This window comes from Hordeum vulgare, chromosome 1H (genome assembly GCF_904849725.1).
Source record: "Hordeum vulgare subsp. vulgare chromosome 1H, MorexV3_pseudomolecules_assembly, whole genome shotgun sequence".
Taxonomy (NCBI): Eukaryota; Viridiplantae; Streptophyta; class Magnoliopsida; order Poales; family Poaceae; genus Hordeum; species Hordeum vulgare.
This window is the reverse complement of record NC_058518.1, coordinates 369,700,903-369,723,930: the sequence shown is the minus strand read 5'-3', so window position 1 is coordinate 369,723,930 and position 23,028 is coordinate 369,700,903. Positions and strand designations below refer to the sequence as shown.

At 46.3% G+C, this 23,028-nt stretch overlaps 5 protein-coding genes and 1 non-coding gene across 6 annotated transcripts; 2 read left to right on the top strand and 4 right to left on the bottom strand.

The window, feature by feature from the left end:
• Positions 1–554: 554 nt before the first annotated feature.
• On the bottom strand, positions 555–4,055 carry LOC123437882 (arsenate reductase 2.1-like). Its single transcript, XM_045115738.1, has 3 exons — positions 3,472–4,055; positions 3,237–3,375; positions 555–903 (listed from the first exon to the last, which is right to left on the bottom strand). Exons 1-3 carry the CDS (start codon positions 3,552–3,554, stop codon positions 733–735), a joined length of 393 nt encoding a protein of 130 aa, XP_044971673.1. The 5' UTR covers positions 3,555–4,055; the 3' UTR covers positions 555–732.
• LOC123422500 lies at positions 3,921–4,081 on the bottom strand. Its single transcript, XR_006620520.1, has one exon. It is a non-coding gene; the product is annotated as a U1 spliceosomal RNA (small nuclear RNA).
• Positions 4,082–4,298: 217 nt separating this feature from the next.
• On the top strand, positions 4,299–9,998 carry LOC123437850 (E3 ubiquitin-protein ligase RFWD3). The gene is made up of 13 exons (XM_045115736.1): positions 4,299–4,635; positions 5,946–6,024; positions 6,134–6,223; positions 6,297–6,341; positions 7,061–7,096; positions 7,399–7,452; positions 7,532–7,633; positions 7,941–8,051; positions 8,170–8,300; positions 8,393–8,432; positions 8,888–8,950; positions 9,037–9,218; positions 9,309–9,998. Exons 1-13 carry the CDS (start codon positions 4,391–4,393, stop codon positions 9,802–9,804), a joined length of 1,674 nt encoding a protein of 557 aa, XP_044971671.1. The 5' UTR covers positions 4,299–4,390; the 3' UTR covers positions 9,805–9,998.
• Positions 9,999–10,041: 43 nt separating this feature from the next.
• LOC123399326 lies at positions 10,042–10,704 on the bottom strand. The gene has a single exon (XM_045093742.1). It carries the CDS (start codon positions 10,702–10,704, stop codon positions 10,213–10,215), a length of 492 nt encoding a protein of 163 aa, XP_044949677.1. The 3' UTR covers positions 10,042–10,212.
• Positions 10,705–11,689: 985 nt separating this feature from the next.
• On the top strand, positions 11,690–13,960 carry LOC123437866 (DNA-binding protein HEXBP-like). Its single transcript, XM_045115737.1, has 3 exons — positions 11,690–11,920; positions 12,110–12,205; positions 13,031–13,960. The coding sequence occupies exons 1-3, from the start codon at positions 11,811–11,813 to the stop codon at positions 13,701–13,703; spliced, it is 879 nt and encodes a 292-aa protein (XP_044971672.1). The 5' UTR covers positions 11,690–11,810; the 3' UTR covers positions 13,704–13,960.
• Positions 13,961–17,064: 3,104 nt separating this feature from the next.
• LOC123437834 (very-long-chain aldehyde decarbonylase GL1-10) lies at positions 17,065–19,932 on the bottom strand. The gene is made up of 5 exons (XM_045115735.1): positions 19,405–19,932; positions 18,721–19,043; positions 17,614–17,761; positions 17,494–17,526; positions 17,065–17,345 (listed from the first exon to the last, which is right to left on the bottom strand). Exons 1-5 carry the CDS (start codon positions 19,732–19,734, stop codon positions 17,274–17,276), a joined length of 906 nt encoding a protein of 301 aa, XP_044971670.1. The 5' UTR covers positions 19,735–19,932; the 3' UTR covers positions 17,065–17,273.
• Between the last annotated feature and the right edge of the window lie 3,096 nt (positions 19,933–23,028).

Below are 23,028 nucleotides of genomic sequence, written 5' to 3'. Positions count from 1 at the left end.
GACCCCAAGCCAGTCATACAACCACCACCGACATGTAGCATCCACCAAACAAATCAACTAAGCCGAACCCTAGATGGTCCTTCAAGAAGGGGCATGACACAGGTTGCATCGCCGTCATCCGATGCACCGGGAATGTGGGTTTCCCAGAGTCTCGAAGAGGGCAAAGTCACACTGACAACGACACCTCCAAGAAGGGTAGCGTCCGCCTCCCTTCCCAAACACCGATTTGATCGAGGTGGGTTGCTCACGTGCACCAGCACAAAGCAGCGAGGAGATGCGGGGGTGGGGGAGGAAGATCTTCATCCAATGGTCCATAAAATGATGGCTATGACTAAAAATGTAGAACCGATTGGCAGATAGACAACACCTCGTCCTGTACAATTGACAACTTTAGCAGCTGAAAGAAATGAATGCAATATACATTTTATACTTTATAGACAGATCTACAGGGTAGATGCAGGAGGAAAACATCTTCAAACTTTCCGGTACTTGTGGACATTTTTCACGCAAGGTATGGCGTGCACTGTGCATGTAACAGTTCAGGTATACGTATATCATCTGAAAAAGGCATGTCATATACGTGTAAATGAAATGTTCCAAGACATTGCGAAATTCAATGGATTGTTATGCATCATCATCTCAATGAGAAAGTTGGGCCAGCTCAGCAGCGATGCTGAATCACAGATCATTCAAAAGCTGAGTAGAGCTGGATCAAGATGGTAACTCAGAAGATCAAGAGCATGTGCCTTTGCAAGGAGCATCTTTGCAGTGGCAGACGGGCTGGCCTGAAATCTCCCATCCATTGTATCCACGTTCAAGCACCATGATGTTCTTTATCCCTGAATCTTCCTTGGACTCGGATAGATAATCCGAAAACATCCGAGCACAGGACGGACCTCGCACCTGGGGCATGGTGACAGAACATGTAAGAACAAACGTTGATAAGCAAAAAATATGGTACAAAATAGAGAACAGGGGATACCAAGACTTGATTTGTTTCTTATCCTACCAATGTAAACTGTACGATACTGAAATGCTGTCGCAGAATTAACACGATCAGAGATATGACTGACATACGAAGAAATGAACATCACTACACAGTACAAAAGAAAGTAAGTTCTAGAAGCATAAACTTACATGGTACTCCCCCGTCCCATAATGTAGGACGTTTTTCGACACTAGTGTAGGAACTAATTAACTAAGGGCCTGTTTGGATCGTGCCAGGGTCAGCCCCACCAACCACGGGTGCGCCAATGAATTGGCGGCCAATTCCGCTGCCAACGTCTCCGAAAAATTGGTATCGGATTGAACGGACATAGGTGGGCAGGGCAGGGCGCACCAATTATTTGGTAGCTATCCAAGCACAAGGCCAACGCCGTTTTTTTGGCAGGCCATGTGAGGGCATCGATCCAACAAATGTAACACTAAAGCTAGTGTATGAAATCAGATGAATTAACAATGCCGACTACCTTTTATGTTAGAAGAGAGCAATAGAATTTCAAGGCATTCACCAAGTTTTGGGCAACATATTAACCATAAGCAAGAAATAGAACATGCAACTTTTGCGTAAGACATGTTTTGCATCCAAAGCCTTGAACATGCTCAGCTGATTGTACTTCTACTTTGCACACTGTTATCCCCTTTGTGGTAAAGTCTGTGAGATCATATTTCATTTACCCCTCTGTTTCACATTTTGTATATGCGGTTCTGAACCTCATCTTTCAGTTTCTGTAATTTCTGGTTATTACTGGCAAGGTGGGGTAAATGAAATATCCTAGGCTTGAACCGCTAACATATATGGATGCATGCACACAATCCCCGAAGCCTGCATACAAGTATGCAGAGAGTCAACTTAGCGTAATTTCTCACTTGACATCACCATAAAGCTGACTTTTGATACACATATGCAAGCTATCATGTGTCGCTTTATCCAACTCGAAAAGATCCACAAAAAGAATAGGTTCTTATCAGTTATGCCACCGGTTGTGTCTCACTACTCAGTTTTGCCACTAGCAATTTCAACTGCTCGAAAATGCCATTGCTTTGTTAGGCGCATGCTCAAAGATGCCACTGGACACCATTATTGTCAGCTCAAACCTCGTATGCCATGTTATAATGACCAAAATACCTATAGACCAACATGTGAGCTCTCCCTCTACCTCACTACAATAAAGTGTGGGTCCCACTTGATCCCAAAAACGTTCTTATTTTTCTCTAAAATTATTCATTTGCTTACTCCTGACAAGTGGGGTCCACACTTATCATTGTGAGTTAGAGAGATCTGACATGTGGGTATAAGGGTATTTTCATCATATAACATGGTTAACGAGTTTGACCTGATAATAACGATGTCTAATGACATTTTTGAGCAAACATCTAATGGAACGAAGGCATTTTTGACATATCTAATGACATTTTTGAGCAAGCATCTCATGGAATTTTGAGCAGTTGTAACTTCTAATGGCAAAACTGAGTAGTGGTACACAACTAGTAGCATAACTGATAAAAACTCAAAAGAATATTCAGACAACCATTCAATAAGCACAAAATGCTTAATCTGACTACCTTGAGTGAGTAATACTTAATAGTATGTTCCAGGTAGAAGAGGTGGGTGGATTTTCTTCCAGGGAATTCATTGACAGTAACATTACAAAGCAAAAACAATCCAAGCGAAAAAAACTAGAAAACCTCCTGTTACAATATTTCTTTTATAAAATTTCCGGCTTGGCACCACGTAGAAGATTTAGATGTTAGAATGCTACTCCTTCAGACCTCAGTTTAAACAACGCTGCAACGATGGATCTCACTAACTGCAGTTTTTAAACAAGCTACGACAGACGTTAACTGTATATAAAGGCGCCTTGACGACAACTGTGGACATGGTCTAATTGTTGATTCAAATCTTCAAGTGTCTAAAACTGAACCTAGGGTTCCAACAGGCAGCATTTTAAACAAACAAAGAACCCACTACATGTGCATGCTTACTTCTAACAAAGTCACACGGCTTCAAAGTTAACCAACGATCTACTAGGAGAGAAGAAGATCAGATGGAGATTTGGCCAAGGTTCCCCCACAAGACGATTTGCACAATCCCAATTCCCACCCGACCACATGCCCGTAGAAATCAGTAGTGAATAACACGCGATCGATTGCGTAGTGTTTTCTGTCTTGAGAATCTGATTTCGAGTAAGGGGGGATTCGTTCTAGAGACGAGGGGAGGCGGGGATCTTCTTCACCTGGCTGAGCGCGCAGTGGAAGACGAGGGTGTCCTTGCCGCTGGTGGCCCGCACGAGCTCCGGCATCCGCGCCGCGAAGCTGCCGCTGGCGAAGTGGTGCGACCCCGCGATGTGCGCCTGGTAGCTCCTCTCCTCGTCCCTTCCGAACCGCACCAAGAGAAAAACAATCATCAGGCCCCAAACCGGCACGGCGGCGGGGCGGCGCCCGCGGCCAGGGCGAGGTCACCTTGTTTACCTGACATCGATGACGGCCACCCGGTTCCCCCGCGCCATGGACACCAGCTTCGCCGCCGACACGTACGAAACGCTGCGCGCCATCCCTGCCTGAATCCTCCCCCAAATCAAATCTTCTTCCCCCCCTCTGTATGCTTTTGGATTGAGATCCAGGACCTAAATATTTTCACAGAATTTCGCTATCTTTCTCTACAAGAAATTCCCACTTTCTGTATGCAATGAAAAGGTTTTTCGAACGACGGAGAAAACAACAGCAGATGTAGGGTCTGGAATGAAAAGTTACAGCACAGAAATTAAACCTCAGTGAACAATAAAAACAATCTGCGAACCTCCCCGACGAGGTCGCAAGGACGAAAACATAATTTTACAAGCCCTTTCCGGTCTCAGAACAAAACTTCGACAGTAACCAACACCAGCTATCAAGGGCCAAGGTTTAATTTCAAAGAATTGGCAGGGGCCGCGCGAACGCGTACCCCCTCTACCACAAATTACGACGTCCACTCTCCCGCTTGGGGAGATGGTAGGCCAACGCACCGGCCATGTGCAATGCAGGCCATTGACCTAGGCCACGGGCCTTCTTGATCGCCCGTCGACCCCGTCCAGGTAAGTATGTTACAACGTGGGCAGTGCCGCTCCTTATGTACCCTCCTGCCCCCTCGCAACCAGCTCCGCCAGGCGAGGTGGTACTAAACATCTCGAGTTCTCGACCTCCACCGCTGCTGCAGCGCGCAGGACGCGCCGGTGCGTTGCTTCCTGGGCCGGATGTTTCCCGAGGCCCGTAAATGCAGGAAGAGCCCACGGGCCCCGAAAACCTCCTCGCTCATGCGCGCGCGCCAACCCTTTCCCGTCGCCGGCGGCCACCGCATCCGAAAATTTCCCTCCTCTCTCTCCCCAAATCCGTTCTCCAAGCCCACTCCCCTATGCCGCAGCCGGTGGAGGAGGGGGCGCGCGAGGAAGAAGCGCCACTGGAGGAGGCGGGCGAGCTCCGCGCCGACGGCGGGGTGGCGGCTCCTGTGTCAACGGCTCAGCCGGTGCCGCAGGTCAGCTCTTCCAGCTCGGGCGAGGAGGATGGGGATGGGGATGACGAGGACGCGGAGGGGCCGCTCCTCCCCAGCTGCCCCGTCTGTATGAACGCGTGGACCGCCGACGGCGAGCATCGCGTAAGGTGAGAGGGAATTGTACCGTGGTCTGGTGGATTTACTAGGTACACCCTTGTGCTTTGTGGTTCTAGTTCTACATTGCTTGGTACAGCTGCCGCGGTTCATTTGTTTCGATCTACATTGCTTGGTACAGCTGCCGCGGTTCCTTTGTTTCGTTGCTCTGCGGATTAGCAGACACCACATGGTAACTGTGCTGCGTTTCCCCATTAAAACTTGGAGCTGATGTGATTTCAGTGTAGTGGATGGACATGGACTGGAGGTTCATGTTTTAGACGATTCCGCAGTTTAAGTGTGGCACATGTTTGACTCATAAGCTACAGCGTTGTCATCGGCTTCATTGGACTGAATGTCCATTAATGTAGGATTGCTATGTTGTTTTAAAACGGGATAAGTATATTTTTCGTCACCGGACTCTTGCGATAGTATAGAGATCGCCCCTCAACTCTGAAATCACTAAAACTCAGTCCCTCAACTATTTAAACCGGATACTTTTCGTCCCTCGCAGTGCTTAAAGTGGTTTTGGTATATGACGTGGACCCGGTTTTGACTAAAACCGTCCGTGTGTGCCTAAAAATCAGGCCACGTTGATGATTTTAGTCAAAACCAGGTCCGCGTCAATACCAAAAACCACTTTAAACGTTGCGAGGGATGAAAAGTATCCAGTATAAATAGTTGAGGGACTGATTTTTAGGGGTTTCAGAGTAGAGGGGTGATTTTTATACTATCGCTAGAGTTCGAGGTCAAAAAATATACTTATTCCTTTTAAAACTTAACTATATTAATGCTGTTTGTAATAACTTGATTATTCATTAGCATGTGAAGGGTCATGAAATTATTCATCTTTGTTTTGTTTTGTTTTGTTTGTTTTTGCTTGTTTAGGACGTAATGTCTAGTGATCCGATCAAAAGCTGTGAACCAGCTCCTCCCTGTCACACTGTGTTTTGCTTGGTGAGTAGCAGACGAAGATAATCTTGCTGAGTTAACATTATCTGATTGTGAGTGGGTCACCTAAGTTCTAGGTGTTCAATAGTTCAAAGCTGGGCCATGGCTTTTGATCTAAAATGGGCCATTGAATTTGCTAACAATGCAGAAACTGCAGTACTGCACTTACTATGCATCATTGAGCCTTTTGATTATTTGAATTTTGTATCCAGGGGAGTGATGAACCTCGTTTATTCTTTAAACCTGCTTCTAGCTTCTTATTTGCTGGTTTTGTGGCATAGATCTATGTTTTTAACTCATTATTTGTAGCCCCCCAAATAACTCATCTTGGTGAAGATCTTGAATTGCTAACTATATGATACCCTACTTGTAGTTGCATTCCTTGTGGGCATGTCTACGGCAGATCTTGCTTAGAAAAATGGTTAGCACAGTGTGGGAAGAAAAGTGCCACGGTATGCTGTCAACAACTCCTAGTTTAGAATCACATCTTTAAGTGAATTGCACACTCTTATTGGGAGAAATACTTCTCAATGGCCATGGTTGTTGTTATTATTTAATCAGTGTCCTCAGTGCGGCAAGATGTTTAGACAAAAGAACATTATCAACCTCTATGCACCAGAGGTTGTTGTCCCAAATAATGATCTTGAAAAGGTTAGTTTTTTCTTTTTTACTTTTCCTTGGATATATTTCTGACCATGGACTGAAGCTTGTTTGGTTTATACAGCAAGTATTGTCATTGAGAGATAAAAATGAGGTTCTTGAGAATCAAGTAAGCTACTTCCTTTTCAGAATCCACTTTTTTTTTTTGCTTCTAACTGATATTAGGACTTATGAAAACTCTTTCCCATTGAGATATTCACCGAATGTAAGATATTACGAGCCACATTACTAAGAAGGATATTTGTACTTCTGTTATTCTGTATGAACACTGATTACACCTGTGAATCAAGAAATCCTGGTGATAAGACTACATGGTCTTATATAACTACACTTCGTTGCTTAAGGCAGCAAAGAATAATAAAAGGATTAAAAGACAAAATGGTAACAAACTATTAGCAAAATCTTCAAGTGCGAATAAAAGTCAAACGGATTATGGATACAAAAAAGGGAAACTCAGATGGTATCTGAGTAAATCATACTATCATAGGCGTTTGCCCTTCTTTGCTAAACTGTTACTCCCTGCCTGGTTCAGCAAGTGCCTGATTACTCTCTTTTTAGTCGATTCTGTAGCTTGTGCATGCCCGGTGTTGAATGTTCACTTGTGCTATTGAATTCATCTCTTCGTGCCATTTAAGTTCAGTGTAAATGTGTAATGATTATTAATAAGTTTTGACATTTTTGTGAGAAATATGTTAATGTTCTGTTGTTGGGCTATAGGCAACTGGCATATTCTCTTATCGTAACACTCCTATAAATAAATTAAGTCACCACAAGGCATACGTTGCATATAGTTGTTATATAACCTAATACTTTTATGTTTCCATGCAGCAACAAAAATTATTTGAGGAGATAAAAGAATACAAGGTACATGCATAACTTCTCCGCTTTGATATCGCTATTTATAATACAAACAATAGTTTCATTGTGTTACCATGCATACTATTTAAACTGAAAATCCAGTACCGCGATTGTTCTTAGTAATGCTGCGCAGATAAAAGTTTACCTCTCAGTTTATTCATCTTAACAAAGCCCTCATGTGTATGTTTCCTTTATTATAGTATATACTCGATTGTTAGTTTGTGACTGACCTCTCCTGTGTCAGGAAATAAACCTTTTGTTCAGTAGAGCCTCGTATTTATTCACTTATGTTTTTATATGTCTTGCAGAGGCAGATTTTGTATCAACAACGTCTAATAAATGAATCAAGCTCAAAGCGACAGGTAGCATTACTCAAAATATTATTTTTATTATCATTTATACAGTAGAGGATGCTAACGTTCTTTACAACCAATTATGAAGAAAATGGCAGAACAATCATCGGATGGAGCAATGGATGCAGAGTCACTTCCCTCACTTAGAGCACATGGTGGCAGTAGTGATCTTTGCCAGTTTGTTCTCCAGGTCTATTTTATTTCGAGTGTTGCTTGATTGCCTCATTCTGTTGTACATTTAAACTTTATGGACCAATCTTGAGAGTTGTTTTCTAGTGCCATTTGATTGTGCCTTATAAAGGATCATGTGATATGATAAAATCTACCACGTACATGCCTTGGTAACTTGTTTGCCATGCCAACGTTGGGCCCGAAAGGGTCGTATAATCTTTTGATCCAATTTGTTTTTCTATTCCTGACTTCGTTCTCACCTAAAAAACATAACCACTCATTCGCGGAAGGCACCATGTTCTGAAGTTGTTTACTATATGTTGTAGAATGAGTTTGTCCTGGATGGAGCTCGAGTCATGGGCATAGATGTATCCAGCCAGATTATAGTAGCGTCTGGAAGGGCTCCTGGAGTTAGTGCTGAACATGTCCTTACCAAGGTACAGATTACAAACTAGATGTGTTGCTTAATGATTGAAGACGAGTTATGCTTCTTGACACACATTTTGGTTGTTTATCCGTAGTCACCTTATGTATCTCCACTCATAATTTCGACAGATCTGCATGTTCTCTAGACAAGAAACGAAAGTCCGCCTTCCGCCTAACACTAAAGCTGTCAGGGATATTTGTATCACTTCTGGGGGCCTTGCTATCTTTGCATCTCTTGGCAGGAAATTGTCACTTCTCAGGTCCATCTGCAAATATGCCAGTTCAATTTCTCACTGTTTTATTTTAACAGATTTTAACTAACCTTTACTTTTGTGCGATATGAATATCACAGCATGACAACCAACAATGTTGTCCTTCAGTATGATCTACCGGTGATTCTTTGAACTTGAAGTTCACAAAATTTGCAAGTACATTTATGTTCTCCATACATTGACTAAAACAATGCTCCCCAACATTTTGTTCCTTCACCTGATTCCATTTGTGATTAACTTCACTATAAGTATATTTATATATTTTTTAAACTATAGATGGTGTGTTTGCTTGAGGGTGTGGGTTTCCAGAAGGCTTTCCGTTTATTTTGGGTTCTTCTTATAGCTCTTTATGTTGTGTATATTAAAATGCATCAGGTGTTCACTACAGCATGCACGTTTCAAAATATCAGAAGATCTACATCATGTGGCGCTTGTAACTGACAATGATGCATATAAATTTGAACATTTTAACTTTAAACGTACTGAATATATGCTCTCTAGTTAGAACTTTGTTTTGTGAACTACTTGAATGGTTTATCCTGGCCTGCTAATTTTTGTATTTTAATGCAATGCAGGCTCCAGGCTGGTCCTGTTCAGGGGATCAAACTGGCCCCAACCACGTATATGCTGGATTACAGGTGGCTACTCAAAATATCTTATGATTCTTTCTGAACCTTTTGTGCTATTTGAAAGGGTGACAAGAAACTTCCGTTGAATTTTACAGAATGGCATGCTTTTGGTCTTTGATACCCGCCAAACTAAAGGACCACTGCACTCCTTGAGTGGTCTATCTACAAACCCAGTTCACACAATCCACTCTGTGGTAGATGATAGTGGTTCCACGAAGATCATCTCTGCTTCTTCCATAGGACCCTGCATTTGGGATGTAGATGGCAGTGAAAATAGGTATTTTGCAGTTCTAAAAAACTCTTTTTGATTCTGCCGGTGCCTATGGTATGTGCAGATGTAGATATTGAACGTTGGTCATTTTTCCAGGCCAAATTTGCTTACCGGGACGGAAAACCAAGGGGTCTGCATATCCCTTGCATGCGCCACTCCATCAAGTGATCTGATCGTGGCCTCCTTCCGTCCGAGGGTCGAGTTTTCAGGCGATGGCACTGCATCTCAAATGGCTATATCACAGTCACCGACGCTCTCGAGTTCTGGAAAGCTCGGATCCCATGCCCTGCTGAGGAGGACGAGCAGCACATCCTTCGTGAAAGAGCAGATCTGCAACGGCAATGTGAGTGAGCTGCGGATGTCGAAGTCCGCAATCATACCCTGCAGCGGAAACGGCCAGCACATCTTTGCCTATGGCGACGAGTCGGTGCGCGGAGTCCGCACGTGGCTGTTGCCTTCGTTTCAGCCGCTCGCTGATCTCAAGCCGCACCGCCAACCGATCCTTGACCTGAGGTTCGCGGCGAGCTCCACCAAGAAGTACCTCGGGTGCTTGAGCGAGGAGAAGCTGCAGGTCTTCAGAATTAGGTCGTAGCAGACGAGACCCGGTCACTGATCACTAATCCTTCACTCCTTGTAGCGCTTCACTAGCTTTGTTGTACTGGCATGAACACTTGAACAGGCCTTCCTCTGTACAGTTTTTTACTAAACCACATACCTTAGTGTTTAAACCTCAAAACCTGTGGTATGATTTGCCATTTTTGTGATAAATCAGAGATTCAAATGGGATGCTGCCTTGTATGTATGCACATTACGCTGACATTTTTCCAAGTAAGTGCACAAATGGATTTTAATCAGATGATAACTCGTGAAATTTTGACCGCAATCTGGCAGAAAGAGACCTTTGCAGAGATCATTGGTTGGTAGTACAGTTCGCAATACTACAGAGCAGGACACATCGAAGCATTTCATCGAACACGTACGCTCCATCTAAGCATGGCGGTCAGCCGCCGGCGCGCGAGTAGAACGTCCTGAGGGTGTCGACGACCGGGCGGAACCCGTCGCGGAGCGGCACGACGGAGACGGCGCGGAGGTGCTCGGCGCCGTCCTTGGTGGGCTCGCGCAGCGCCAGGCGGCACATCTCCCCCTGCAGGGCGTCCGCCGCGGCGCGCGCGGCGCCCCGGTGCGCGGCGAAGAGGCGCGCGAGCTCGTCGGCGGGGCAGCCGAGCAGGGCGCGCGCGGCTCGGTCGAAGAGGACGACGGGGAAGATGCGGTCGTGGGTGGCCACGGAGAGGAGCAGCCGGTAGGCGCGCGCCGGGGCGGGCCCGCCGCACGCGCCGCAGGGGGGGCCCTCGGGGTGGCCCGGGAGCGCGCGGCGGCCGCAGGCCGGGCAGGCGAGGTACGAGAAGTCGGACGTGTCGGCCGCCACGACGGTGCAGTACGTCGGCGTCCACGTCGCCGGCCCCGCGCCGCCGCTGCAGCCGGCGAGAGACATCCTGGTCCAAGCCCAAGACTCGCCGTTCGATTCCGGGCTTCCGGCCCACGAGCGCCACAGCTTTTTTTAACTTTGCGTTACGACTTCTAGTCTTCTACGAGAGGGGCTCGCTCTCTTTGAGCCGTCCACTGGAGATCCGACGGCTAGGCAGATCACGTGCCCCCTCTTATAGCCTGGATCTGCGTCGTCTTCCTAAACCGGTCGACCGTGTAGGCGTTCAGACCAACCCAATCCCAATCCAATCCAGCCTCGCGAGTCGGGGCCGCTGTCTCTCTCCGTCGCCGCCGCCGCTTCACCCCCGCTGACCTCGATCGGAGCTCGTCCGACTCGTAGGGTTTCTTCGGTCGTCCTCTTCCCTGCCGGAGATCCGTACCCTAGGTAAGCCTCGGATTTCGTCGACTTCACCTGCCCCTAATTTGCGCCGTGTTAACAGAAATCGATTATCTTCCTCGAGATTTCGTCCCTTTATTAGCTGTATATATGTGTACGCGTACGTTGCTTGAGTAGATGTGAACCCGTTTGCTGTTTCCCGATGTGGTCGCCGTCCCTAGGTTTTCTTTCGCTGAAACTGGGCTTTGTACGATAGGAGCAGGAAAATTCAGGTGGGCAGTTTGCCCCCCCGGTGATGTTTAAAAAACACACGATAGGAGCATGAGGTGGTGGAACTGTTGATCCGCTTCTATCTTGATAATCCTTCGTGCTTAGATTAGGTGGTTGTAGGACGGTTCATGGCTGTAGGGTCAGGTGGTAAAAATTTATTTGTAGGCTGTGAATTGGTGGCGGTGTTGTCTGGGAAGGAAACCCTCGCATCGCGACAAATTAATATGTGGGGGGGGGGGGGGTGCTTACATGTCATGAATGTTGATGGCGGAAAGTTGGGGAAGTTTGTGCGACCTGCTGTTGGATTCAGCGTGCTTAGTAGAGGATGATGATGGTTGTTGGCCTCATGGGGTTGGATTTCAGCCTGTGGTTTTGTTGTCGACAGGAAGGAAGGAAGGAAGGGAGGAAGGAAGCAGGGTGAGTTGTGGTGATTTTGTGGTTTGGACGTGTGGTGATACAGTTTGGTGGGAGCTTGGAGTCAGGAGATTTAGAAGGAAGGGTTGACGATGAGCAGCCGAAGCCCGCCGCCAAGGGACCGCAGGATGCGTACTGAACGCACCTCGTATCGTGACGCACCATACCGGAGAGACAGGGACAGCCGCCGTGGTCCAAGCAGGTTTGAGCCGCCTTATTTAAATGAAACATGGTGAACATTTGGCATCGTATATCAGGCGTTGCTGCTTTTCTTTCCTAACCGTTTGTGTTGGCCATAATGCTACCTGAAGAGGCCTTACACTAGTCCTGGTTTCTATGATGGTAGCAGGGGTCTGTGTATCCTCTAATTATTTCCTTTACTGTACTGCAGGTCTGCTAGTGATTTGTGTAACAACTGTAAGCGTCCAGGGCATTTTGCTAGAGATTGTCCAAATGTGTCTGTCTGCCATGCCTGTGGCCTTCCAGGGTAAGGACTATTACTTGTTTGGTCATGCGGATCTGAGATTTTGCAGTCTTATATGTTAGCTCATGTTAAGATCTTCCATTGTGTAGCAACATTTTATTGTATTCTTGACTTCTTATTCATAATGATTCCAATGCTTTCAATATTCTCAATAGCTCTGCTTGTTTCTAGTGCATATTTTACATCAGATTACCATAATTGTTGGTTGGAGTTATTTGCTGTTGTATGCCGTATTGTATCTGGAACTCTGTCCATCATCGTGTAACTATTTATTGCATTCTTTTCCTGTGGGGTTTTCATGCTTTTTATACTCTCAGTAGACCTAGTTGTTTTCCAGTGCATATTTGACGTTGGGTTACCATGATTAATGGTTGCAATTATTTGTTCATGCTTAACCATTTTGAGGCACCTTATGTTCTTGTCATGTTTAATGAGAAATCTAGTGTCAGCGTGAATTGATATTTATTCAAGATCCCCCCACCTCCCTCAAAACAATACGCGTGTCACCTCTGTCTTAAGTCATTTGTAATCATCTTATGTTAGTACCTTTTTAGTGCAAGTGCCGTATACAAGGATTTGGCTCATTTGTCATAATTTATTCTGGATGCAAATATATTATCAGAAGGTGGTGGTTAATAAATAATGATACTTGAAGCTTGAACCGTGCGTAGATCATAACCACCATAAAAATGACCAGCACATGATAAATTGTGAAGTTTAAGTTGTACATAGGTCTTCTTCCATGTGACCAGGAAAGCCTGCATAGTACATCCTCTGCCTTCCTTCTGAGGCAAAAACATTGCCCACTCAATTTTTAAATTTCTGCAGGCACATTGCAGCTGAGTGTTCTTCCAAAGATCTCTGCTGGAACTGCAAAGAGCCTGGGCACATGGCTAATGCCTGCCCGAATGAAGGGATATGCCGCAACTGTGGCAAATCAGGCCACATTGCAAAAGACTGCACTGCTCCGCCAATGCTGCCTGGAGAAGTAAAGCTCTGCAACAACTGCTACAAACCAGGGCACATTGCTGTGGAGTGCACCAACGAGAAGGCCTGCAACAACTGTAGGAAGAGTGGCCATCTTGCCCGTAACTGCACCAATGATCCTGTTTGCAACCTGTGCCATGTTGCAGGGCATTTGGCCCGTCAATGCCCCAAATCCGACGAAATCAACGAGAGGGGTGGGCCTCCTCCCTTCCGTGGCGGCGATGCTCTGTTCCGTGGTGGTGACGCTCTGTTCCGTGGCGGTGACGCTCTGTTCCGTGGCGGCGATGCTCTGTTCCGTGGTGGCGATGCTCCCTTCCGTGGTGGCGGCGGTGCTCTCTTCCGTGGTGGCTACAGTGACATGGTCTGCCGGGCCTGCAACCAGGTTGGCCATATGAGCCGTGACTGCATGGGTGGCGCCTTCATGATCTGCAACAACTGTGGTGGTCGTGGTCACATGGCTTACGAGTGTCCATCTGGGAGGCTCCTGGACCGGTTCCCTCCACGCCGTTACTGAACGACTACCAAGAGTTCTTCCAGATGACTGGTCCTTTTGATCGATCGTGTTATGAATCATCATTTTGACATTCTTCATGTTTTTGAATGTCAAGGGATTAAGTATTCCAGTTGTTTCTAGCTTTCTGCAACTTGTTACTCTCGTGGTTACTGAATGGCTTCTAGGGCCTTTTCAGATCAGACTCCCTTGCGATCTCCCTGTGTTTTGAATAATAACTATTTTCATGGATTAGTGAATACCAAGTGCTTATCTGTAAATTGTGATTTCAGCTATCTTAACTGGTTCATTCTGTCGAGAATGGATCTATATAAATAGTGTGTTATCTTATAAATTCTTAATACTTACAAGTTTCATGGTCTTCACCGTGTTTTGAATGTTATTTCACATTTTCTTGAGGCAACTGTTTCCAAATTTGGTACTCGCTCCATAAAGAAATATAAGAGCTAACATCTATACCTAATAATAAAACGGCTATTGCTTTCGTTGAAAAACCCACCGCGGTATTTTTATAAAAAAAGTTATTGTAATTTTTGTTATTCAACCCGTGCTCCATCATTTATCTGCAACGCAAAAAGTATCTGCAACGCAAAAAGAAAAAACGATTCGTTGAAAAAATTATACCCGTACGCATCGCCTCCTCCCGTCGACCCTGGGTCACCCTGCCCTGTGCCCAGACCGTCGCTGCACCACTTGCCGCCGCCGACCTTAACCGTCACCGCTGCCGATCTCAACCCACCCGCCTCCGCGGCCGTACCTCTCCCCGCTCACTGCCCCGTTGCGGCGCTCGAGCGCATCGTGTCGACCCTGGTCCACCCTGGCCTGTGCCCAGGCCGCTACCACATCACTCGTCGCCGCGGCCGACCTCAACCACCACTGCTGTCAATCTCAACCCATCCGCCTCCGCGGCCGTACCTTTGCCCGCTTGCTACCCCCGTTTCGACGCTCGAGCACAGCTTCTGGATCAAATCAACGCGACAGCTACGACTGGGGATGATGCGTCTGCTCGATGCAGAACGGCGGCGGCATGCGGATAAGGCACGGCTGAGCGAAGTACTTGCAGGTGGAGGCGGGCCTCCATGGCTCACACGGGGAACTCCGAGGTTATGGCGCGGCAACGGCGACTCCTTATGGCCAGATAGAGGCGCCTAACCCTTGCTCCCCTCATCGTATCCCCTCCTCCGGCAGGAACTCATCATCTGGTGAGATCCCCTTCCCATGCCTCCAACCGTGTGCCAAGCACCGGCAAGAAATTTTGTTTTATGGGGATTTGTTTGCTAATGAATGAATGTATTGAATGTAAGACTGCATTGTTGTAGAGACAGAGAATGGAACACCACCTTCAGTTTGTCATCTGATCTCATATTCTCTACCCCATGAGTGAAATAAGATAACAATCCATTGATCAATTCACGTAGCCTCTTTGTTTTGCTTTGCTTGTTCCGTTCAATTTTTCATCATGGTGGAATTAACAATGGACGGGATGATTTCTGAACAAAATAGGGTAGGATTGACTACATCAGTTAGTTAGTTTATGATTTTAATAAATCAAAATAATTATAAAAAATTAAAAGCGTATGATATTTTTTTTCTCCCGTTGCAACGCACGGGCCCTTTTGCTAGTAAAGAAATATAAGAGCTAACTATATAAACGCTCTTATAACGCTCTTATATTTCTTTACAGAGGTAGCAGGTCATATTGTGTTATGCTCCCAAAGTTTAGAACGTTGTTAGTGATGCTGTGCAATTTTATAACTGGAGCTCACGAGTGAGCTGGAATGGATGTACATTTTTTTTTCATAGACACGACTTTGTAAAATTCAGTATGACCATCAAGCGCATAAACTTAATCATATTTTTCTTACTAGCAAAACATGTCCGTGCGTTGCAACGGGAGAAAAACAATATCACACATCCCTGACAAGCATTTAATGGTGAACTTCGACATTACATCAACATCCAATTGTTTTCAGTTTGGCACACAATTGTTTTTTTTTGGAATGGCAAATAAATATCATAAGATTGGTTCTAGTCTACAAAAAATCTATCAAACTGCTGGATGGGATGAATTGCTGAAAAATCTAGAACTATTCGATTGAAGCTACCATTTGAAGCATCATGCGACACTATAGTATATCAGGATCAAATTTGTATTTTCTCCCTGCAGCTTATCCGTATACATCTATTCGCCAGTTTTAGAACTCCTGCCACTTGGTATACCTTGGAAGAAGCAACTTTGGAGCAATTTTACTCTCTTCTTACAAAGGCACCAGTCAATATGATTCAAAGGGTATATTTTCACACCCCAAATGGTCATTTAATTAACCTTTTCTTCATGCTTCAATAGCGAAACAGCTAACACGAAGCACATCTGATTTCTCATAATTTTCATGTACTGAAAATACTCTCTTAGAGAGGAAGCATCAGCCTATTAGAGCACAAGCTGAAGCTCATGAATAGTGGGAAGAAATCTCAAATTCCATTCGTCGACACGCGGAGACCGCGGGGCGAGCAGGGACGACCGGTCGAGCAGCGGGCCGCGGGAGAGCCCCCCGCTGCCGGCGCGGACCATCTCCGCGAGGCAATTGAGCAGCAGGACGAACGCCCGGCCGTCGGCGAGGAGGTGGTTGGTGGCAACTGTGAGCGCGAACCCCCCGCACGCGAACCGGACCACCTGCAGCAACAGCGCGAACGCCGGGTCGAACGGGATCTGGATCTTCCCGAGCGAGCGGTCGACGCGCGCGAAGTCGACGGCGGCGAGGGGTGCCCCGGCGGCGTCGGCGACGACGAGCTCGGCGCCGGCGTTGTCGCAGGCGACCTCGGGGACGTTGGTCTACGGGTCGCGCACGACGCGGCCGGCGAAGGGGAAGAAGCGGGAGAGGTATGCCGGGAGGGCCGCACGGACGGCGGCGAGCACGAGGCCCAGGCCGCGCGGCGGGGGCGGGTAGATGCTGACGAGGTGGATCGGGAACGGGCCGAGGACGAGGTTGGAGACAGCGTGGAAGCCCGACGGCGGGTAGATGCTGCGTGGGGAAGAGGAAGGGGATCTGGCGTGATGTGTTTGATTAATGGTCTGCGGGTTGAATTCCGAAAACTACAGGGGCGTTTCTATAAAAACAAAACGTTTTTCTGTTTGTACCACTTAAAAACGTACCGCGGGTTGATTCCTAGAAAACAGGAGGGCTTTTTTGTAAAAGCGCCACGACGACGGACGCCAGAAGCGCTCCGCGCTTTATTATTAGGGGAGATTGAACGCCAATCCGCGGACATATAGCAGATAGCAAGCTCGCTTAAAGGCTATGACATATATGCAGATAGCAAGCTCGCTTAAAGGCTATGACATATATGCAGATAGCAAGCTCGCTTAAAGGCTATCTGAAAAGTATTATTGGTCAGCGTAACAAGTTCCAGGGGAGTACTCAGTTCCAGGACGTTCACCACGCTTGCAAGAAAACAGAAAAAATCACAGAACAAAAGCTACTACACACGCCCAGCTCAACATAACTATTTTCACAATGCCATCACTGAACAAGATCATCAGGGAGACACTGAGGATGCACTCTATAAGACCATCTAATCCAACTTCGCATAACTGAATCCATTGGCATCTTCTTTCTTGCCGTCGCTTGGCTCCAGGTCCTTCAACTATTTAAAGCAGGGGAACAAGAAAATAAAATAAAATAAAATCAGCTACAGTTGGCAGTTTTGCAAATTGAAAAAACTGCACGATACTAACTCTTAAGTAAAGTATAAGTAACGACAGAAGAAGATATAACCAGTTTTAAAAAACTACCTTTGCTAAGTAAGCCTTGTGGAATCTGTAGCCCTGAAAGAACAAGATAATCTACATTAGAAATCTTGAGCTTCCTGAGATTTTGAATAGCGCCTTTGTGCGATGAAGGGGAAAACTTACTCTGTCGGTCCCATACAGGTAATCACAGTACGTGAAAACCGAAGCAAAATTGCTCTGGCTTTGGCCTCCAACGTAGTGATGATAATCATGGTATTCTGCTCCTCCATAGAACGGAATATACTTTGTCAGGCTGAATGGGAAATCAAAACTGCAAAATGAAAAGATAAAGTTCAGAAATATCTTGGGGGGGGGGGGGGGGGGGGGGTAGTCATAGACAGTATCACTGGTCACAGTAATGATAACCATACAAAAATTAAAATAAAACAAGGCTTATCTCCTAAAAAAAGGATTAGATGTGGCATCTTCTAGCTAGTTGTTCATGCATATCATTTCTTCAAGAATTGTAGGTTGTATCTTTTTCCATAGCAGGGTGAAATTATAATTAAGAAACATAAGATACTTTGGCCAAAATAATCAAGTCACATGAATTGAAACACAACTGGGTGAAAACCCGAATAAATGTAGAGTTTGTTTGTTAGTTTTGTCCTACAAAAGAGATCGTTTTTTTTTTTTGAAAACGAGGCAAAAGATTTGCCATTTTCATTGATTAAGAAGAGAGTTAAGAGATCATTGCTTCAGATTCTTCTTTACCAGGTTCTTCCTTTCATATAGTTAATTAGTTATAGATGAACAAAGAACTGTATTCCTAAGAAAACCTCCCATATTTCTATATGACGTGGCGTATACACGTTATGCAAACAGAACATATGGTTACTTTACTTTATTTTCTCATGGCTTGTTAAAACCTTTCTTTTTTTCTTTTTGGATCATATAACCAAATAAAAGCATCTCGAGTTATCAGAATCCATAGTCAATTCAGTCGTTGGTTATTCAAGTTAGATGAAATAGTAATAGTTTGGCTCACGTTAAGTAAGCAACTAATCAATAACTCAACTAATTCAGACGTAGACCCATGCAGCTAACATCGCAACCATCCAACGAGTTCATTTATTACAAAGCCATCCGTCACTAGCACCATAGGAGTATATACTTTGCCATTATTGCATACATCGTCACATAGAGTGGGAGCTAGCTATTTAGTTATAGAGGGGTTAGTGGCTGCACAATAAAAGTAATCTCAAGGGAGAAAGTACTGAAACTCCTTACCCGCTGTGTGTGTCAATGGCTTCCATCTGACGAAGTATAATCCAGAGCCAGAAGGTAATCATGTGGCCTGGTGCAATGGCCGGGCCAGCGAAGGAGGGGATGCCAAGTATGAGCACCTCTGCCCAGTGAGCGTATGGCGCTGCGAAGCCAATGGGCGCGGTGTACTCGTGGTGGATCCGGTGGATCTTCTCATAGCCCCACTCACCGTGCAGCAGCCGGTGGATCCAGTAGTTGAGGTAGTCCTCGACCAGGAAGTAGACCACCAGCTGCGCCGCCATCTCCCCCAGAGACGGCAGCGGCAGTCCGGTGTGGATCCCCACCATCTGCAGTGATCAATCAAATCAAGGAGGATAAAATTTATTATTGTTTCATCCTAAGTGCTACACCAGTCTTTCGTTTTTGCCAAGGCCGCGTGGAGAAAATAGAGGAAATTTTGAAATGCCGATGGTTTTGGAGCAGAGCCCAGGCCATAAATTCCTCAAATTTAGCACAGTGCCGTCCGTACACCGAGATCAAAAGGACACCTGGGAATTCCCCCAACCTGCAAGCGCTAGAGCATTCGATCTTTTCCATGGGACCCCAAATCTCTCACGGCATTGCGCAGATTCATCGTTCATTAAGAGAGAGAGAGAGAGAGAGGGAGAGGGGCAGAAAAGGAAAACGAGGGTGGAGAGAGAAGCGAACCTTGACGGCGGGGTAGGAGACGAGCTGGAGCGGTCCGATGACGAGGAAGAAGATGCGCATGACGTCCCCGTAGCACTTGAGGAAGTCGGCCCGCGAGAGGCGCACCCGGGGCTGCAGCTTGTACGGCCCGACGGCCCGCGGCGCGCGGAGCTCGAGGAGCGCGACGGGGAGCGGCGCGAGCGTGAAGACGAGGAGGAGGAAGAGGATGTTGAGGCAGTAGAGGCCGTAGTCGGGCGTCCCGGCGGTCCACCGGAACCAGAGCGCCTCCGCGGGCGTCATGGGCCGGCCCAGCGCCGCCTCGGCCTCCGCCGCCGTCGCCCACGGGAGCATCTAGGACCCGCCCGCGAAAACAGAGAGAGAGAGAGACCACTGGCCAATCCTCGCTCCTCGGAGCCTCCGCCACCACTACTCCCTCCCTCCCTCCCACTCGTCCGGGGACGCGTCCGTAATTTCCGTGGAATCGCGGGGGGTGGATGCGCCGTGTGCTTTTGCGGCTCCTCTCCTCTCCCGGGTTTCCAGAGCGGGTTCCGCTGCACTGGCGCTGGGCCGGCGAGCGCGAGACGCCGTGCTCGGCTTTTAGGGTGGGGTGGAGGTCTCGCTGACGGGTGGGGACGGGGTGACGTGTGTGATGTAGGGTTTGGTTGTCAAGCGAGGGATTGGCGCGCTTGGGCCGGCCGGTGTTTTGTCCGGTGCTGATGAATTGCCCTTTTTCTAAGTTGGATCTCACGTGCCACATGGAGCCTTGGACCCATATGACATGCATGATCTGGACGCCCTTTTTTTTATTTGTTTGCAGCATGCATGATCTGGACTTTGATACCATGGACTGCTTTCAGCTTGCGGGTTGCTTTTAGCCACTTGATCCATCCCGAGATTAGGCGTGAGGAGGAGTTGCATTTTCGTGGAGAAAAGAAACAATGGGCGCATGCTGCTTAAGCAAAGTTATAGACAGAGGGAACTACATTTCAAAAGAAAATTAGAAAACTCTAAAGTATGAGTCACAAAGCATCCACGCCGCAACCGCGGGGCAATCCTAGCCAAATGGCCAGCACGGCACGGCCCGTCCAGGCACGAATATTAGCCAGACCGTATCGTGTCGGTCCACGTGTGCAGCCTTCAGGCCCAGTCACAACACGGGATCTATACGTGTTGGCCCGTCGGCAATGTCAGGCCCGCTGGTCTGTTAGACTTTTGGCCCTTTAGGCTATTCTTTGGCCTGATTTTGATCCGTTAGGCTATTTTTGATCGATTTTGACCTATTATGATATAAAAACTAAAAAATCTTAAATAATGTGTGTCGTGTCGGCCCGCGTGCCCAACCTTGAGGCCTAGGCACGTCCGGATTAGCCCGTGTCGTGTCAGGCCGCCGTGCTTCTGGGCCGGCCGAGGAAGCACGGTCCGTTTGGCCAGGTGTGTCGTGCCAGAGGGGCACCCTAGCCCCACCTTGCCCCCTTATCCCTCTTCCCCACCCTCACGTGACGCAACCGTGGCAAAGTCCGGGTGGTGGTAGGCAGCGGCCATGGCTCGATGACGTTCCCCTTTTTCTCATGGTCTTGGAAAGTGGGGATACGACCAGCGCGACGTAGTGGATAGTTTGGATGCCGGGACGGCTGCCTCGAACCCCTTCATGGATGGCGGCCGACGAGGCCGCGTGGGCAACTATGTGGTCCGAGATTCGATCGTCGGTATCCGCATACCTATTTCAATCTCGTTAACGGCAAATCTCTTTACTCGCTCTGTAATACAAGATCACGTGACTTACACTTAGTCACATTGCTTGCAAGGCTTGTGTGTGATGTTGTATTACTGAGTGGGTCCCGAGATACCTCTCCGTCACACGGAGTGACAAATCCCAGTCTTGATCCATACTAACTCAACGCACACCTTCGGAGATACCTGTAGAACACCTTTATAGTCACCCAGTTACGTTGCGACGTTTGATGCACACAAGGTATTCCTCCGGTGCCGGTGAGTTATATGATCTCATGGTCATATGAATAAATGCTCGACACGCAGAAAACAATAGCAATAAAATGACACGATCAATATGCTACGTTCATAGTTTGGGTCTAGTCCATCACATGATTCTCCTAATGATGTGATCCAGTTATCAAGCGACAACACTTGCACATAGTCAGAAAACCTTGTCTATCCTTGATCAACTAGCTAGCCAACTAGAGGCTTGCTAGGGATATTGTTTTGTCTATGTATCAACACATGTATTTATGTTTTCATTCAATACAATTATAGCATGGATAATAAAAGATTATCACGAACAAAGAAATATAATAATAAGTAATTTATTATTGCCTCTAGGGCATATTTCCAAGAGTCTTCCACTTGCACTAGAGTCAATAATCTAGTTCACATCACTATTTTAACGAATCCAACACCCATATGGTTCTGGGGTTTGATCACGTCTTGCTTGTAAGAGAGGTTTTAGTCAACGGTTCTGAACCTTTCAGATCCGTGTGAGCTTTACAAATCTTTATGTCATCTTATAGATGCTGCTAATACGTACTATTCTGAAATATTCCAAATATCTACTCGACTATATGAATCCGGTTTACTACTCAGAGTTATTCGTATTAGTGTCAAAGCTTGCATCGACGTAACCCTTTACGACGAACTCTTTAATCACCTCCATAATCGAGAAAAATTCCTTAGTCCATTAGTTACTAAGGATAACTTTGACCGTTGTTCAGTGATTCAATCCTGGATCACTCTTTGTACCCCTTGACAGACTCATGGCAAGGCACACATCAGGTGCGGTACACAGCATGGCATACTTTAGAGTCTATGGCTAAGGCATAGGGGACGACCTTCGTCCATTCTCTTTCTTCTGTCGTGGTCGGGTTTTGAGTCTTACTCAAATTCACACCTTACAACACAGCCAAGAACTCCTTCTTTGCTGATCTATTTTGAACTCCTTCAAAAACCTGTCAAGGCATGCATTTCATTGAAAGTTCTATTCAACGTTTGATCTATCTCTTTAGATCTTGATGCTCAATGTTCAAGTAGCTCTATCGAGGTCTTCCTTTGAAAATCTCCTTTCAAACAACCCTTTATGCTTAATATAAATTCTACATTACTTCCGATCAACAATATGTCAACCACATATACTTATCAGAAATTCTATAGTGCTCCCACTCACTTATTTGGAAATACAAGTTTCTCATAAACCTTGTACAAACCCAAAAGCTTTGATCATCTCATCAAAGCGTATATTCCAACTCTGAGATGCTCGCACTAGTCCACAGAAGAATCGTTGGAGCTTGCATACTTGTTAGTATCCTTAGGATCGACAAACCTTCTGGTTGTATCACATACAACCTTTCCTCAAGGAAATCGTCGAGGAAACAATGTTTTGACATCCTATGTGCAATATTTCACAAATAATGCAACAACTGCTAACATAATTCCAACATACTTTTAACATCGCTACGATTGAGAAAGTCTCATCATAGTCAAGTCCTTAAACTTGTCGGAAACATCTTTGCGACAAGTCGAGCTTTTCTTAATGGTGACTTTTCAACATCATCGTCTGTCTTCCTTTTAAAGATCCATCTTTACTTAATAGTCCTACGACCATCAAGTAGTTCTTTCAAAGTCTACACTTTGTTT